The 14,443-nt window shown below is 35.8% G+C and overlaps 2 protein-coding genes across 4 annotated transcripts in view; both read right to left on the reverse strand.

The window, feature by feature from the left end:
- Window positions 1-10,981, reverse strand: part of Bcat (Branched chain amino acid transaminase) — a 21,648-nt gene extending 10,667 nt beyond the window's left edge. The window contains exons 1-5 of one of the 2 annotated variants that reach the window (XM_034969587.2): window positions 10,625-10,981; window positions 6,151-6,321; window positions 5,068-5,277; window positions 3,059-3,289; window positions 297-480 (exon numbers count right to left, since the gene is read on the reverse strand). In XM_034969587.2, coding sequence (XP_034825478.1) covers window positions 297-480; window positions 3,059-3,289; window positions 5,068-5,277; window positions 6,151-6,321; window positions 10,625-10,645 — 817 coding nt within the window. In that variant the 5' untranslated portion in view covers window positions 10,646-10,981. The remainder of the gene's footprint in view (window positions 1-296; window positions 481-3,058; window positions 3,290-5,067; window positions 5,278-6,150; window positions 6,322-10,624) is intronic. The other variant, XM_034969586.2, reaches the window with a different exon arrangement.
- On the reverse strand, window positions 6,210-14,184 carry LOC117983118 (succinate dehydrogenase assembly factor 2-A, mitochondrial-like). Of its 2 annotated transcripts, XR_011236805.1 has the most exons (4): window positions 14,026-14,184; window positions 13,768-13,907; window positions 12,402-12,756; window positions 6,210-6,321 (listed from the first exon to the last, which is right to left on the reverse strand). XR_011236805.1 is itself a non-coding variant. In XM_034969591.2 (3 exons), exons 1-3 carry the CDS (start codon window positions 14,041-14,043, stop codon window positions 12,486-12,488), a joined length of 429 nt encoding a protein of 142 aa, XP_034825482.1. In that variant the 5' UTR covers window positions 14,044-14,184; the 3' UTR covers window positions 12,378-12,485. The 2 variants fall into 2 exon arrangements, 1 of the variants encoding a protein (XP_034825482.1); XM_034969591.2 differs by lacking the exon at window positions 6,210-6,321 and having other exon boundaries at window positions 12,378-12,756.
- Between the last annotated feature and the right edge of the window lie 259 nt (window positions 14,185-14,443).

Here is a 14,443-nt window from a genome sequence, read left to right on the forward strand (position 1 = left end):
TATCCATCAGCGACTACTTTTTAATTTATGCGCTTGATTTAGGGTTTTTTCGGTTAGTAGGTACCTAAGGGCGTTTGTGCACTCATTCGTATTCGGTTCGTTTTCGTGATTCATGTAAATACGATTCGAAGTGGCCGTCATACAAAACGCACGTACGCGTGTATTTTCCGAAATCACTATAACGAATGAGTGCACAAACGCCCTAAGTGTGGATTTAAAAAAAACATGAATCCATGCGGTTCAAGTCGCGGGCTACATCTATATATTCATGAATAGGATAAATCAATTATAGTCACCTATAGTAGGTCCATAGTTCGAACCAACTTTCCTATTTCCGACTCCGCCGGGAAAAGCGCGCACCACGCTGGGGTCCGCGTAGATAGACACCGCGCCGTCGTCCCGAGTCTTGTAGTAGGCGCTCACCGGACTCATGATTACGAACAGTAGCGCCGAGTCGGGCTCCATCACACCGAACGTTGGCTGCAACAATACGTGACGTCAATATAAAAATACAAAAAACTCAAATCTTTGAGAAATGTTGAAATTAATAATTTACTCCTAGTCAAAATAACAGACAAATTCACCCCAATTTTAAGATCGGTTGAACAGATGGGCAGTGAAAAGCTAACAGACAGACAGACATACACACTTTCGCATTTATAATATTAAGTATTACTATGGATTAAAGACGCGGAATAGGCTACTTGACTCATATCTAATTTCGTCCAATAAATGATTATTTATTATAGTATTTTGCTTAAGACAACGAAATATATCAATAACAATTATTAAAAACGCAGGATGGATATATAAATCCAATTTAAAAAAATACAGTTTTTATTTTTATTTGAAACTCAGAAAACGCTGTCAGCCATGATGTGACGTCATTAAATATGTAAACAAACAAATGTCATCCCTATTGACTAACGTAGTATCCATATATATAAAATTTCAAGTCCTCCTGACTAACTTATATATCAACGCACAGCCTAAACATCTAAACAGCTGGTCCTAGATACATGAAATTTGGTGGGTGTGTTCTTTGTAGGTAAAGAGAAGGTATCCACTAGGAAAGGATTTTTTGAAATTCCACCCCTGAGTGGGTTAAATGGGGGTTTGAAATTTATGAAGTCCACGCGGGCGAAGTCACGAGCATAAGCTAGTTTTTATATATTTCTAAAAACTCATAGTAAACGTAAAAAATTGTCGTTTTCTCTTTATAAATTGAATAAGTTATTAAGTAAGACTTACAACAAAGTGATCTTTGCACAAATAAATTTGGGTTGCAGTCGTTAGTGATATAGGATCCCTTTAAGCAAGTCTTCGCGTGTTACGTATATTTATTTCACTGGGCGCTCTAATCCACAACTTTCCTGTGGTCTTTATCGATGTGTTTTTACATTCTCGGATGATACAATAACGATAATTACTATATTTTTCATGTAAACTAGTATAGAAGTCATGTTAATTAAACTTTGGGAGGTTATGCTGTTGTTTACAAATGCATGACGTCAGAGCACAGATAATCTATCGGCCAAACATGGCCGACAGTGTTTTCACCTGTCTAAGAAAAATATATTTTTAAATTAAAGTTTTACGGTTTTTAGGGCGCAAAAAAATATAGTGTTAATTTTTTTGATCTAATAGGACAAATATTAACCATTTAAGACCTACTTAAAAAAAGTGTCAACTAGCCTATTACTAAGTACCTACCTACTCATAAGGCTGAATACTGAAACGTAACTTTATCCTTAATAAGAGCTCCAAAACTTGCTGTAATGCTGTTAACTTGTATGTTAAATCTCAGAAACTCAATGAAAATTAAAATGAAATTAATACTACAAGTTACAACGATGCTTTTCTAAATTCGAACGTACGCATATCTATACTCATAAAAAAATTGGAAAATACAATGAAACATTACGTAACAATTGTTAGTTTTATGCCATTTGTTTTTGTTATCCTCAATGGGCGTTTTCGTCATATCTAAATTCAAGAGCAAATAAAACTCTAGATAAAATTGATAAGCAAATTAATTCTTAATAATGTACCCAAAGTATTTTCTATATCTACACTAAGCAAACAATAACAAGGCCGTTTTTGAATTTTCCTCCCTGAGCTGAGCCTAACAAGACAACATTTTTTTATATATTTTAGGGTTTTCCGGCAGTAGGTTTTACTCATTCCATAAATACGGCATTTCTATTGTCTATTGCGAGTAATATTTAGGTAGATATATACGAGTAGGAAGTAGGAAACTGCTATAGTTAAATAAAACTATAAACATTTACTGATGTAATAGGAGGTTTTTGAATCATCACAGTTTATCAATGCTTAGGGATATAACATTTTAACGTCGTCATAGAATAATTACATGAAGCGAGATTTAATTATTGAATCGTGGTTATCTTAACAAAATGATGTATGTAAACATTTTACGTAATAGATTTTTGATTTCCCTATAAAGTTTCGCTAGAAAATCGAAACTACGATTTGATCCCTCAAACTATAATATATTAATATTAGATACAGGAAGCTAATTTGGGTACATTCACTATTTTAGCATACGTGCTTAACGTGAAAATTTTGAATTTCTTAATGTAATATCCTTTAACTAAGAAATAGTTAACATTCCTTACTAAAATATTATAATGCATAAAAAATGACTTTTCATGCGCCATTTTAACTTTATGTGTCAAATGTCATGTCAAAAGTCCTTATTTTAAAGGTGAACCGCTGCTCGATTGCGGTAGAAGGACAGCTACAATGTCACAATCGCAATCACCACTGATTGGTTGACGCTCGCTTAATATTGGCTACAGTGCATTGTTGCATCAAGAATCGCACAAATTCAGCCAATCACAAACCTTTACGAAATCGACCTACTCATGACCTACTATACTTTTGACATGACAGACAGACAGAGTTAAAATGACGCGTGAGCTGTCATTTCGTACAAACTATACCTACATGCAAACCAATCTCAAGTTTTCTCTTTCTTTGCTACGACAATCAGACAATTTCTTCTTATTTATACTAAAAATAGATTTTCACTTACCTCAGTTCCTATTAAGGTAGGTCGTACATACAGCGTAGATGTTTCAGAGTGCGGAACCCACTCTTGGTCTATTTGTATGAGCCGAGATAGACAACTGATTAATTCTTGTCCGTCAAACACCGGCAGACCGGACCTCTGTGCGGCTAAATTCATTCTTTCCATATTCAAGTCCGGTCGAAACAATCGCAATTTATCGTCAATTCCTCGATATGCTTTCATACCTTCGAACAACTGCAAAATTATCCAATAATAGGAAAATTGTTTGTTATCTTTTTTAATGAGAAAATACAGGTTGTACCCAGAACGCTAGCAAAAACTTAGCGTTATTGTTATACTACCTAACACAATACCATTGTGTGTTTAGGTTACAACCAACAAGGTAGGTAAGTATTACAACCATTTGGCTCATTTTGTAGTTTTAGTGATTTAGTATTTTTCAAACCGGCAATGTATAGCGTGCAAAACCCCACCTACGACGCGGCATTGATTCCGATGGCCTAGTTACACAACGTTCGTTGACCTCTAGCGTCAGTGAGATGTTTTATTTGCAAAATATCGTAAACTTTTACAATATTATAAGATGATTTTATATTTTTACTCGCATTTTTTTGTGGTATCATATCAGTAATTATCAGTATACGCCGTAGACAGGTGTCTTCGTTTCTGCTAGCGTTCTAGTTACACCTGTATACATTTCAAGTATCAATCTTTGGAGTTCTTATTTATTATGTAGGGGCTTATTAACTAAACAGACCGTCAAGTGAAAATTCACCCAAGTAGACCCAGCTTGAGCAAGAGACCTTGCTTCGCTTAGTACAATATCTGTAGTATCTAGTAGTAACTAGATACAACAACAAATTTATCTAACGTTTAGAAATATAATTATTCGTTGAAACGGTAGTTCACACCATTTCAGTTGTAATTAGTTCAAGATGAAAGCTTATCAATATGCTAAGAATGCTAAGATAGCTGATATATCTAAATAAAGGCAAGTATGTAGTTGTAGGAGTAGTGTCGTCATCATTATGTACTATATTTTAAAGCTGTTTCTAATCAAATACTGTCCTTCATTTTTGTGCAAAAAATTATACTTTAAAGACTAACGTTCACCGCAGTATTTCATCTCCCCTATGTTATACTAGGGCCATTACGAACGTGCGACCTAGGCCATAAATCATTGTTATCGGACCTCTTCGCACTTACAGGCCTTATGGAACTGAAACAGCAACAAAAGGATTTGTCGATAGTCGATAACAAGTTATAAAAATTGCCCATACTTTGTACCTGCGTCTACTACTTACGTCCTTTATCGATAACGACTTCTGTGGCATTCTCATAACTCTTGATCGTAATGATTTATGAACCCGTTCACATGTTCGTAATGGCCTTACTATAGTACCTATAACGCGAGCAATACGGCACGGGCGCGCCGCGTTAATTTGGCGGAACATTTAGGTGCAAAGCTGAGGTACGGTGTCATTCTTGATAACAACTCAAATTAAGAACATAAGCTTCATTTACTTACTCATAACGCGTGTCTTCCGTATTTTGTTTCCGTTTAAACACGCAACAAACAAAAAAATCCGCAAAATTAAATAATTAAAGTTGTAGCATTTTGTGAAAAATGCAAAATACCAAACAAGCACAACGTAAAAAACGCAAAATGCCAAAATTTTAAGATTTCTCAAATATTCGTAGTTTAAGCAAGATTTTAAGGACCTCTTAAATGTTACGATATTCTCCGTCGTTTTAAAAAAAAATATTACTATCATAGCAATTTGGCATTTCACGTACCTACCTATGTAGCGTTCTACAATTTAGATATTCGGCGTACTGCATTTTTGGTGTTGTGCGTCTAAACCATGTTTATTTTCAGCTGTTTTCAATATACCAATTTCAACTTTCAGCTATGTCAAAGTAGTATAACGCTGTTTAGGTAGTTATCAAAAAGACCCCGTCCATGCAATTCGATTAGGCGGCCTCTTAGCTTGCAATAATCATTAACACACCTGTATAGCGTAGTGCAGAGCTTTTGCTGCGGGATGTATAGTGAGGTGCTCGAAAGGTACAATTTCTGGTTTCTGCCAGCCTCCCAGCTGTTTGTGATAGTGTACTTTGAGCATATGATCGGTAAAGTATTTTCCAAAGCCTAAAGCACTGACATCTGGTTTTGGCTGCAACTGATACGGTGCTGCTAATCTGACTTGGAGTTCACTATACTGCAAAGAAATATAAAATAGGTATAGAAAAATGCGGTGACAACCTAGTGGTTAAGATGTCGGTCTTTTATTAGGGGGTCGGGGGTTCGAACCCAAGCATGCACCTCACTTGTCGGAGTTATGTGCGTTTTAAGCAAAAAATTATCCTTTAAGGAAACGAATACACACAACCCCAAAAATTAATGATTGTGTGTGTTCTTAACTTAGTTGAGACTTTGTACAGTTGTGGTTGACACTTGCATGTAGCAGTACCATCAACATAATAATATATTAGTAATATTTACAGGAGCATTTTAGAGTAACTTCAGGGGAAAGTTTTCTTCTTTACACAAAAAGCTTTTAGATATACATATTATAATACCTATTCACGTGGGTTTTATCTATATTACCTATAGGTACGAACTTATATTTATATATATATTGCACTATTGTCATACCTACTCCTAGCACAAGCTTTACGCTTACTTGGACGGGAAAGGGGAATATTGGTCATAATTAACATGGCTAATATTCTTTAAAAAAATATATTACACTAGCTTATGCTCGCGACTTCGTCCGCGTGGACTACACAAATTTCCAAACCCCTATTTCACCCCCTTAGGGGTTGAATTATCAAAAATTCTTTCTTAGCGGATGCCTACGTCATAATAGCTACCTGCATGCCAAATTTCAGCCCGATCCGTCCAGTAGTTTGAGCTGAGCGTTGATAGATCAGTCCGTCAGTCACCTTTTCCTTTTATATATTTAGAAAGAAGAAGATATAAGTATGTAATCTATATGAGTAGATACAAATTATTGTTGGTTGAACTTATTTCTTTAATGTAGAAGATGTCTATTCATTCTTGACTTCGAAGTATTTAAATGTTTGCCTACCTTAAAAGTATGCTCAGGTGATATTTGAGGTGTAGGTTTTGTCTGGGGGCATGTGATCGTTTCAGGCTCGACTTGTGCGCTCTCCTCCACCTCCTTGTACCGCAGCAATGAACTGCAGCAACGTATTGTCTGCATCTTGTGCTGGTTCTCGTAGATCCATTTCACTAACACCTAAAATTTAATTTAAGATCTATGCTTAAGTAACTTCAGTTTTATATGGAGTGCTATTTCTTAAGACGCAAACATATTACTGCGTTGTGGATTGTGATGTGTCGTTATTACTAAGGTACGTGACAGAAGGCGATCGCAGACTCTTCATACCTAAGTACTTATAACGTTTTTATTTCTGCCGCAGAAATGGCTAAACCCGGTAAGCGGCCCAAGTGCCTATGCCTCTCTTATCGAGACTTAAATTTTTGTTTCGTTTGCCGTGGAGACGACCCGGGGGCCATGATAAAAAACCGGTGTTAAAAAAGTGCGAGTCAGACTCGCGCACCAAGGGTTCCTTACTGGTCTTATTTTTACTACAAATTCATGGTTTTCGGATTTATTCCTTTATTTGTGCTATAAGACCTACCTACCTGCCAAATTATATGACTCTAGGTCAACAGGAAGTACCCTATAGGTTTTCTTGACAGACACGACAGACAGACAGACAGACAACAAATTGATCCTATAAGAGCTCCTCTTTTCCTTTTGAGGTACGGAACCCTAAAAATTACGAGACAGAAGGGCTGGCTCATTTTTTTGCGCATAGGATCAGCCTGGCTATCCAACGCGGACATGCTGCAGCTAGTATTCCACGCGGACATCATTTGTAGGTACAAATTAGATAAGTCTATTAAGTATTAGGTAGGTTTGATATTGTAATATTTTTAACTAAAATTATAAACTACTAGCTGATGCCCGCGACTTCGTACGCGTAGATTTAGGTTTTTAAAAATCCTGTTGGAACTCTTAAATTTTCCGGGATAAAAAGTAGCCTATGTCCTTCCCCGGGTTGCAAGCTACCTCTGTACCAAATTTCGTCAAAATCGGTTGAACGGTTGAGCCGTGAAACGCTAGCAGACAGACAGACAGACACACTTTCGCATTTATAATATTAGTATGGATATACGTACCTACCTAATTTATAATTTTAATTTAAAATACACACACACTTCTCATGCACAACGCACACCAGCAGAGTGGAACGCGGCCAAGGCGTCAATGGCACAAAAGTCCCTAACCCTAGGATGCCTGCTTCTGCCGTCCCCCATTAAATGCCTTCTCAACCTTGGTTTTTTGTAATTACCACAAAAACTATTATGGTACGGGTTAGTTAATCGGCATTCGGCATCCCTAGGGGCGGGGACTTTTGAGGAGAGACTTCTAAGGCCCTAAGGAACATTTCTTAGTAGCAATCGAAACTGTGTTATTTATTTCAAGGTTTTATTTTTTTGTCTAAATAGCTTGTCTAATCGAGATATAGGGGTAAAAATAATATTTAGATATGTCATTGCGACGCTACTTGTGACTAACTCCTCAGCCACCAATAAGTTTGAATTATTCTACTATACCTTTATTATAAAACTAGGTACCTACCTACTGATTTATATACGAATGTTGAGTGTTGACTGAATAAACAATGACTTTCCTTTATTTCATACTTAGTCAAATTTTGCAAATTAAAAATTTAAATTACTATACGTACATATGTACCTACATAATTACACATATGATAATTAGAGCAATGTTAAATAATTTAGAGATCATAACCCTAGCTGGTAGGTAAGTATGATTTTTAAGTAAACAACCGGTCAAGTGCGAGTCAGACTCGCGTACTGAGGGTTTCGTAGGATGGATACGTAAAATTGAATCGGTCATTTCAAAAACCACATATCTATACTAATAAATAAAATTGAAGTGTCTGTCTGTTATTTCGAAATAACTAGCTCATATTAAGCTCATATGTTTATTTGAACTGTACCATAACTGAATCAAACGTTTTAAAAAAAAATCTGTCTGTCTGTTTGAACGGGCCAATCTTCGGAACGGCTGAACCTATTTTTACGGGACTTTCACAGACAAGTATAGGATTAACCAGAGAGTAACATAGGCTACTTTTTTAACCAACTTTGAAAAAAGGAGGAGTTGTGTTTTTTCTACCTATAGGTATACATCGACATCTCTCAGACTACTGAACCGATTTGCGTAGTTTCTTTTTTAATTGACAGAGAAACTTTGCGACATTGTTCCATTAAAAAATTGGATTCCAACTCCTCAATACTGATGCTGCAGGGGACCTGAACACCTAAATTGGTGGGATTTAGAAACTGTCGGTTATAAATTCATATTAGAGGTACCTACCAAGAGTACCAAGTTAACACTATCGATGAACTCGAGGACCCAACTCCTCAACCCTGATGCTGTAAGGAATTGCATTCCTAAATCGTGGTGATTTAAAATATGGCCTACTAAGTCAGAAAAATGAACAACTAAACCGACGGGATGCCGCTTGCTTCCAAATCTTACTGAGTTCACATTTACATTGGGCTTTGAAATCGGTATGTTACTTGCTAGCGGGACAGGAGTGTAGAAGGCGGGTAGAGAGAGAGAGAGCAGCGAGGGGTGCAACGGATCGACGTGATTGTTTTGCATGGATGTAGTTAAAGACTGGAGAGTGACACAGGCTACTTTCTTCCCAAATTTTAACCGACTACCAAAACGCAGGTGGTTCGGCTTTTAATGTATGTGTACCTACACCGATTTTTTTCGATTTCTGGGCCGATTTTAATTTTTTTTTTAATCAACAGCAGTTTTCGTGGTTGTCCCAGATTTCTGGATCCAACTCCTTAATCCTGATGCTGCAGGGTCACCGCCCGCCTACGTTATAAAGATTCAGGAAATGTTCATAGTGAATTAATATTGTAGGTTAAACTGCTTGATTTGCGTATTTTTTTAATCGATAGAGAAATTTGCGACACTGGCTTCCCATAGCACACGGAATCCTAGTTTGGGGGCCAGGAACTTTGCACTGTTACTACCATGGTTAACTTAATGTTTTACCTTGTAAATTTATATCAATTCTAAATATACCTATAAAACGAAAAGGTGACTGACTGATCTATCAACGCACAGCTCAAACTAGTGAACGGATCGGACTGAAATTTGGCATGCAGATACTCGTAGCTGCGTATGACGTAGGCATCCGCTAAGGAAGGATTTTTGACAATTCAAGCCCTAAGGGGGTGAAATAGGGGTTTGAAATTTGGTAGTCCACGCGGATGAAGTCACGAGCATAAGCTAGTTTATGTTTTTTTTACAGAAGTCAGAACAAAATAAAACTAACACTCTAACTATGATAGTTTTACGGTACGGTATAATAACATTGTAAATTGAAAAATTAAAAAGAGCAACCGCCGAGTTTCTTGCTGGTTCTTCTCGGTGGGAACGGCGTTCCGAACCAGTGGTAAAGTTATTACGCAATAAAGTGCAATTCAGCTCGCACAGCACTGCAACACAAGTTTACAAACGACTCTCTTTCTATTTCGTGAACTCTGTTATCTCTCTCATTCTCTCCCTCATGAGATCGAAGGGGATCGGGAGCCGCCGCGCCGGGCGGGCTCGCACCGAATCTTGGGCCGGTCTGGTATACCGAGGTTTTATGTGGAGACCCTTAGGTTTGTTTTTTTTTTAATTTTTGTTATTTGTCGTGATATAGGCCATAGAAACACGCGGCATCCTGTAAACTAGCTACCTACTTATTACTAACGCTGCTGTAACTGTATTTTCACATTGCGAGGTACCGAACATCTCCGATGTCGCGGTATGAGGTATGAGGACATTAGGCGTGGGGACTCCCCTTACACCGCACATGATCCGCGCTATCCCGCACCAGGTTATCGCAGGGGCTGTGCGCCCGCGTCTCCATCTCGATTGCCATCTTGACCTGTCGCGTACTATACCACTACATAGATACATAAATTACCCACTGCGCAGGTTTAAGGTCAGAGCTGTTTTTGCTCTTAATGTAGACGTTAGACAATGTCAGTGCGCCCTAATATTATGTCCGCTAAGTTTGATTTCAAGGCTTATAAAAAAATTGGTCACGTGGTCCAGATCATAGTCGTCTGGTCGCCATTTTTTAAAATGGGTGCCAAATTCACAGCTATTTGAATAACCATGTATTCTTACCTAGTAGTAGGATTTTAATTTTTTAAAGCGCATTATTAAAGGCTAATAAGTGATGTCGTTAAACAATTTTAAAGTCCAATAGTTATTGAGATACGCTAAAGTTTTTAATACGTTTAATTGCGACAGAATTTTGGAAAAATTACTAGCGCGTTTAGTTTACAAATGTGGGTAACCTTTGCAACTATTGTTGACCTATCCCAGTGCGACCTTATTGCATTTTATTAGATTTTAGTTTTTACCTACTTAACTGTTATTACAGTATTATTATACGAGTTTATTTATGTGTAAAGTTTCATACCTTGCTACGACGAATAGGCATTTTGATGAATTCACTGATTTACCAAATTCACTAAAAAAAAATATCACAATCAATAAGATATAATTGTGTCACTTTCCAGTCTAATAATATTACGTTCACGTAACTTTTTACACTATTTCGCTTTGTATATTCATCCGTTGCTCTCAGTTAACTGACTTGTGTGGATCCACGGCGCTAATATTTAAAGAGCAATAGATAAGATTGTGGGTTGACCTTTGACGCATTCACAATCAACACAAACTCTAAGACATCACTGGATAACACAGCAAAACTCATCAAAATAATGATTACGCACCAAGTTATTTATTCAAGGAGACAATGTGCGCACAAATAGTAAGCAAACCGCGGCAAGCTCGACTGCGTAGGTCCTGAAGGTAACACCGAGGGGTCGAGCGAAATGTCTTTATTAGGTCAGCGACAATACATGTTCGTACATATTTTAATGAATATGTAAATATGTCCACTTTACAGCAAAACGGCGTTTATTTACGTCTTACAATATGTTTGGGTCTCCTAAACCCACAATAATAAGTCGAGCCCTAATAACGGAGTTGAATAAATTTTGACGTCATCATTAATTCAATATGGTGGCGCGGCGCCACGTCGCGTCTCGGCGGAATGTTCAGCAGCAAATGTCTTCACGAATTTTATTGAAAAGTTCTTATTTTGGACCCTATGTTGTATCAAATCAAAGAAACTAATTGTTATGGATTACAAGAAATTAAAATATAAATAAATAATAAAAAAAAAACTGTCTATATGGCATATTATGCCAATTTAACTATATACAGTTAAAGAAACTTTTTTCTCATTAAAAATTATTCTTTGATAAATAATATTTAAATATCTAAAATAAGTAATTAATACTTTAAAATATATTATAAGACATATACAGTAGCCAGCAAGAAATATTGTACTTCAACCTTTAGAAAGACATTTCGGCTTTGTAGAGTGTTGTGTCTGTCACTCATACCTATGTGACAACACTCTCTTTCTAAAGGTTGATGTACAATATTTCTTGTTGGGTACAGTACTTAGTACTTACATTTGCCTAAGTTATTACATGGTTCAGGCTTTATTGTATAATGTAATGTAAATATCGAGTAGGTAGGTATGTACTATGATTAATATGTCATCATCAAAATCTTCATATAAACCGTGGTACATACCTACCTGATACTTTCATTATATAGATTGGCAAACCACAAAATAATCCTATAATAGCTCATTGTTTAAATTACATCAAATATTGAGTTGTAGACAGCTTCACACATCTCTCAACAGCTATACTCACGTATTTAGTCGACGTTAGCCAGACTGTTGAGAGATATTTTATATAATGGAAATCACTCACGATAGTTTAAATGCTAAAATTACCTATTTGTTTATTTTATTATGGCTCAGGGTCTTTTTTTGCCTGTAAAAATCCCTTATCGTCAGTGAAGTTTTAACAGTGTGTAAGTCAAAAAAGTGTACTTTCAGAAGAGTAAGCAAGAAAACTGTATAAAATATTCGTTAGCAACCCTTGATGTATGATATTTTGAATGAAAAAGGATTTAAAATGAAATAGTTGACGAAATAAAAGACGTTTTATTAAAATATCTTTAACTTATTAAGGTTTTGTCACGACTTCATCGAATGGCATGTAAATAAAACCCACCAAAAATGACTTACACACTGTTATATAGTACTTCACTGACATTATGACCCCCAGAAATTGAAAACAAACTAATTTACAATAAATAAATATATTTACCTTTTTATCAAGAACTAAAACATTTTATCCTTTTTTTCTATATTTTCTAATAATACTAATTATGATGATAATTAAGTTGAACTATTAGTGAAGCGGTGGTTGGGATAGAGTAACTCGCTCTTCATTTTTAGCATGTTTCTTTAGCATATTCATAATTTCATTATCAAACTCTTTTGGTGTTGGCTGCTTGCCCACCATCCAATAGAAGATATCCCAGTCATTGCTTGGAGAGTTGATCAGACGATCATACATCATAGTTTGTTCTTCTGTAAACCCATCTAAGTATTTTTTAGCAAAGGTACTCAAAAGTAGATCATTCTCCAGCATGCCCCTTTTGCGAGATTGATACTGTAATCTGCAATAATATAGAGATATTTTTAATATTAAAAATTGTCATAAGATTTTTTAAATTAATTTCTGAAGAAGAAGTTGTAGGCATCAGTCAGTTGCTTATAAGACAAAGTTTATTCCCCTAACTACCACATGATGATTGTAAATTGGTTCGCAAGTGGCTGCCAACTAGATAAAGTACAGGAAACGAATCAAATAGACCGTTTTTCAGTTTCATTTTTTTTTACTAGCTGATCCACCCAGCTTCACTCAGGTGAAATTTGATATAAGTACATAATATTATATAATATGCCTATGTTACTTTTGGACAAAGCAGCCATCTGCCTGATAGTAAAAGAATTTTAACATTTAAAGTGTTAAAATTGGTACAATCTGTCTGTAAATGCTTTAAATCAATTAATCTTTCCTCATTATTATATTGGTATAGATTTAATAAAGTCATATAATTCACAAAGTGCATTCAAAAATCAATTAATAATATGTAAACACATATTATACTAAAAATATAAATTAAGAAGCACTTTAAGGAGATACATATTTTTATTTGTAGTAGAGTATCCCATTAAGTGGTCACAAACAGGCAAAGGATTTTTCATGTTTATATTATTACCAGCGGATACCCGGCATGTGCTTCTACGCTAAAAACATTGTGCCTAATGCATTGTTTTAGTCGTCTAAAATTATCTTCACATTATTGCCTTCATAAGGAAACAAGTTTGGGGCACATCAGCTGTGGCTGGATGGTTTCTAAGTCCATAACAGACATAGGTAGAAACATTTTTTGTTTTATAATACATATAATATTAAGATGTAAAAAACCATTATACTGGTTTGCCAATTTTAGATTTGGCTAAAAGGCTTAGACAAAGTTCAATCAAAACCAAGAAATAGCAAGCTTCCAGCATTTACATAATCAGACAAGGTTCAAAAGTTAGGCCATTTATAGTCTGATGCATTGGTTAGTTAATACCTAATGTTTGTTTCAGTAAAGATTTTAATAAAGATTACTTTTTACCTGGCCTTTCTGTTCTCTAAAGATTGGGGCTTGTCCACATCGTAGACAGGAATTTCCATGTACGTGGTGTCTACATCCTTCGTCGTATCACTAGAAAAGCCTACAACTCGAAAATTGCGGGCTGCGTTAGAAACCTGTAACTGAAATAAATAAATCAGTTTGAACGACTAGGACCACTACCTAGGGCTTACTAGATGTTCAAATAATTTTACTTTATTAGTTTTACTCTTATATAAAGTGTATTACAATATTTCTTACCAATTTGCTGCGTAGCATTATAATTAATATTTCTTTTCTTTCTGTAATTCAAGAGTACTTTTCTATCGACTATCGAGGTCCAACTTTAATTTTTTTATGCAGTGATTTCAAAGAGTATAGGTATCAAAATCAAACATATCAAAGTGATTTCATATTTGTTATTTCATGCAAAATCGAAAACGTACGCTAAAACGTAGTGATTTATACTCTTTGGTACGCACAACGTACGTATATGATAGGGTCAAAGAGTATGTACAAATATAAAGCAATAAGACAAGGCTATCTTGGCGCGTGGCGAAGATCGGAACTAACGTTGCCGTCAAGTGTCCCCTTTATTCTTGTTTGAATATTCCTCATCTGAGGAATATTATAAGCCTTTGTCGCCTTTGTTCTCCAACAGCGCCCCCTTTTAATGTCA

The sequence above is a fragment of the Maniola hyperantus genome, chromosome 6 (assembly GCF_902806685.2).
Source record: "Maniola hyperantus chromosome 6, iAphHyp1.2, whole genome shotgun sequence".
NCBI lineage: Eukaryota > Metazoa > Arthropoda > Insecta > Lepidoptera > Nymphalidae > Maniola > Maniola hyperantus.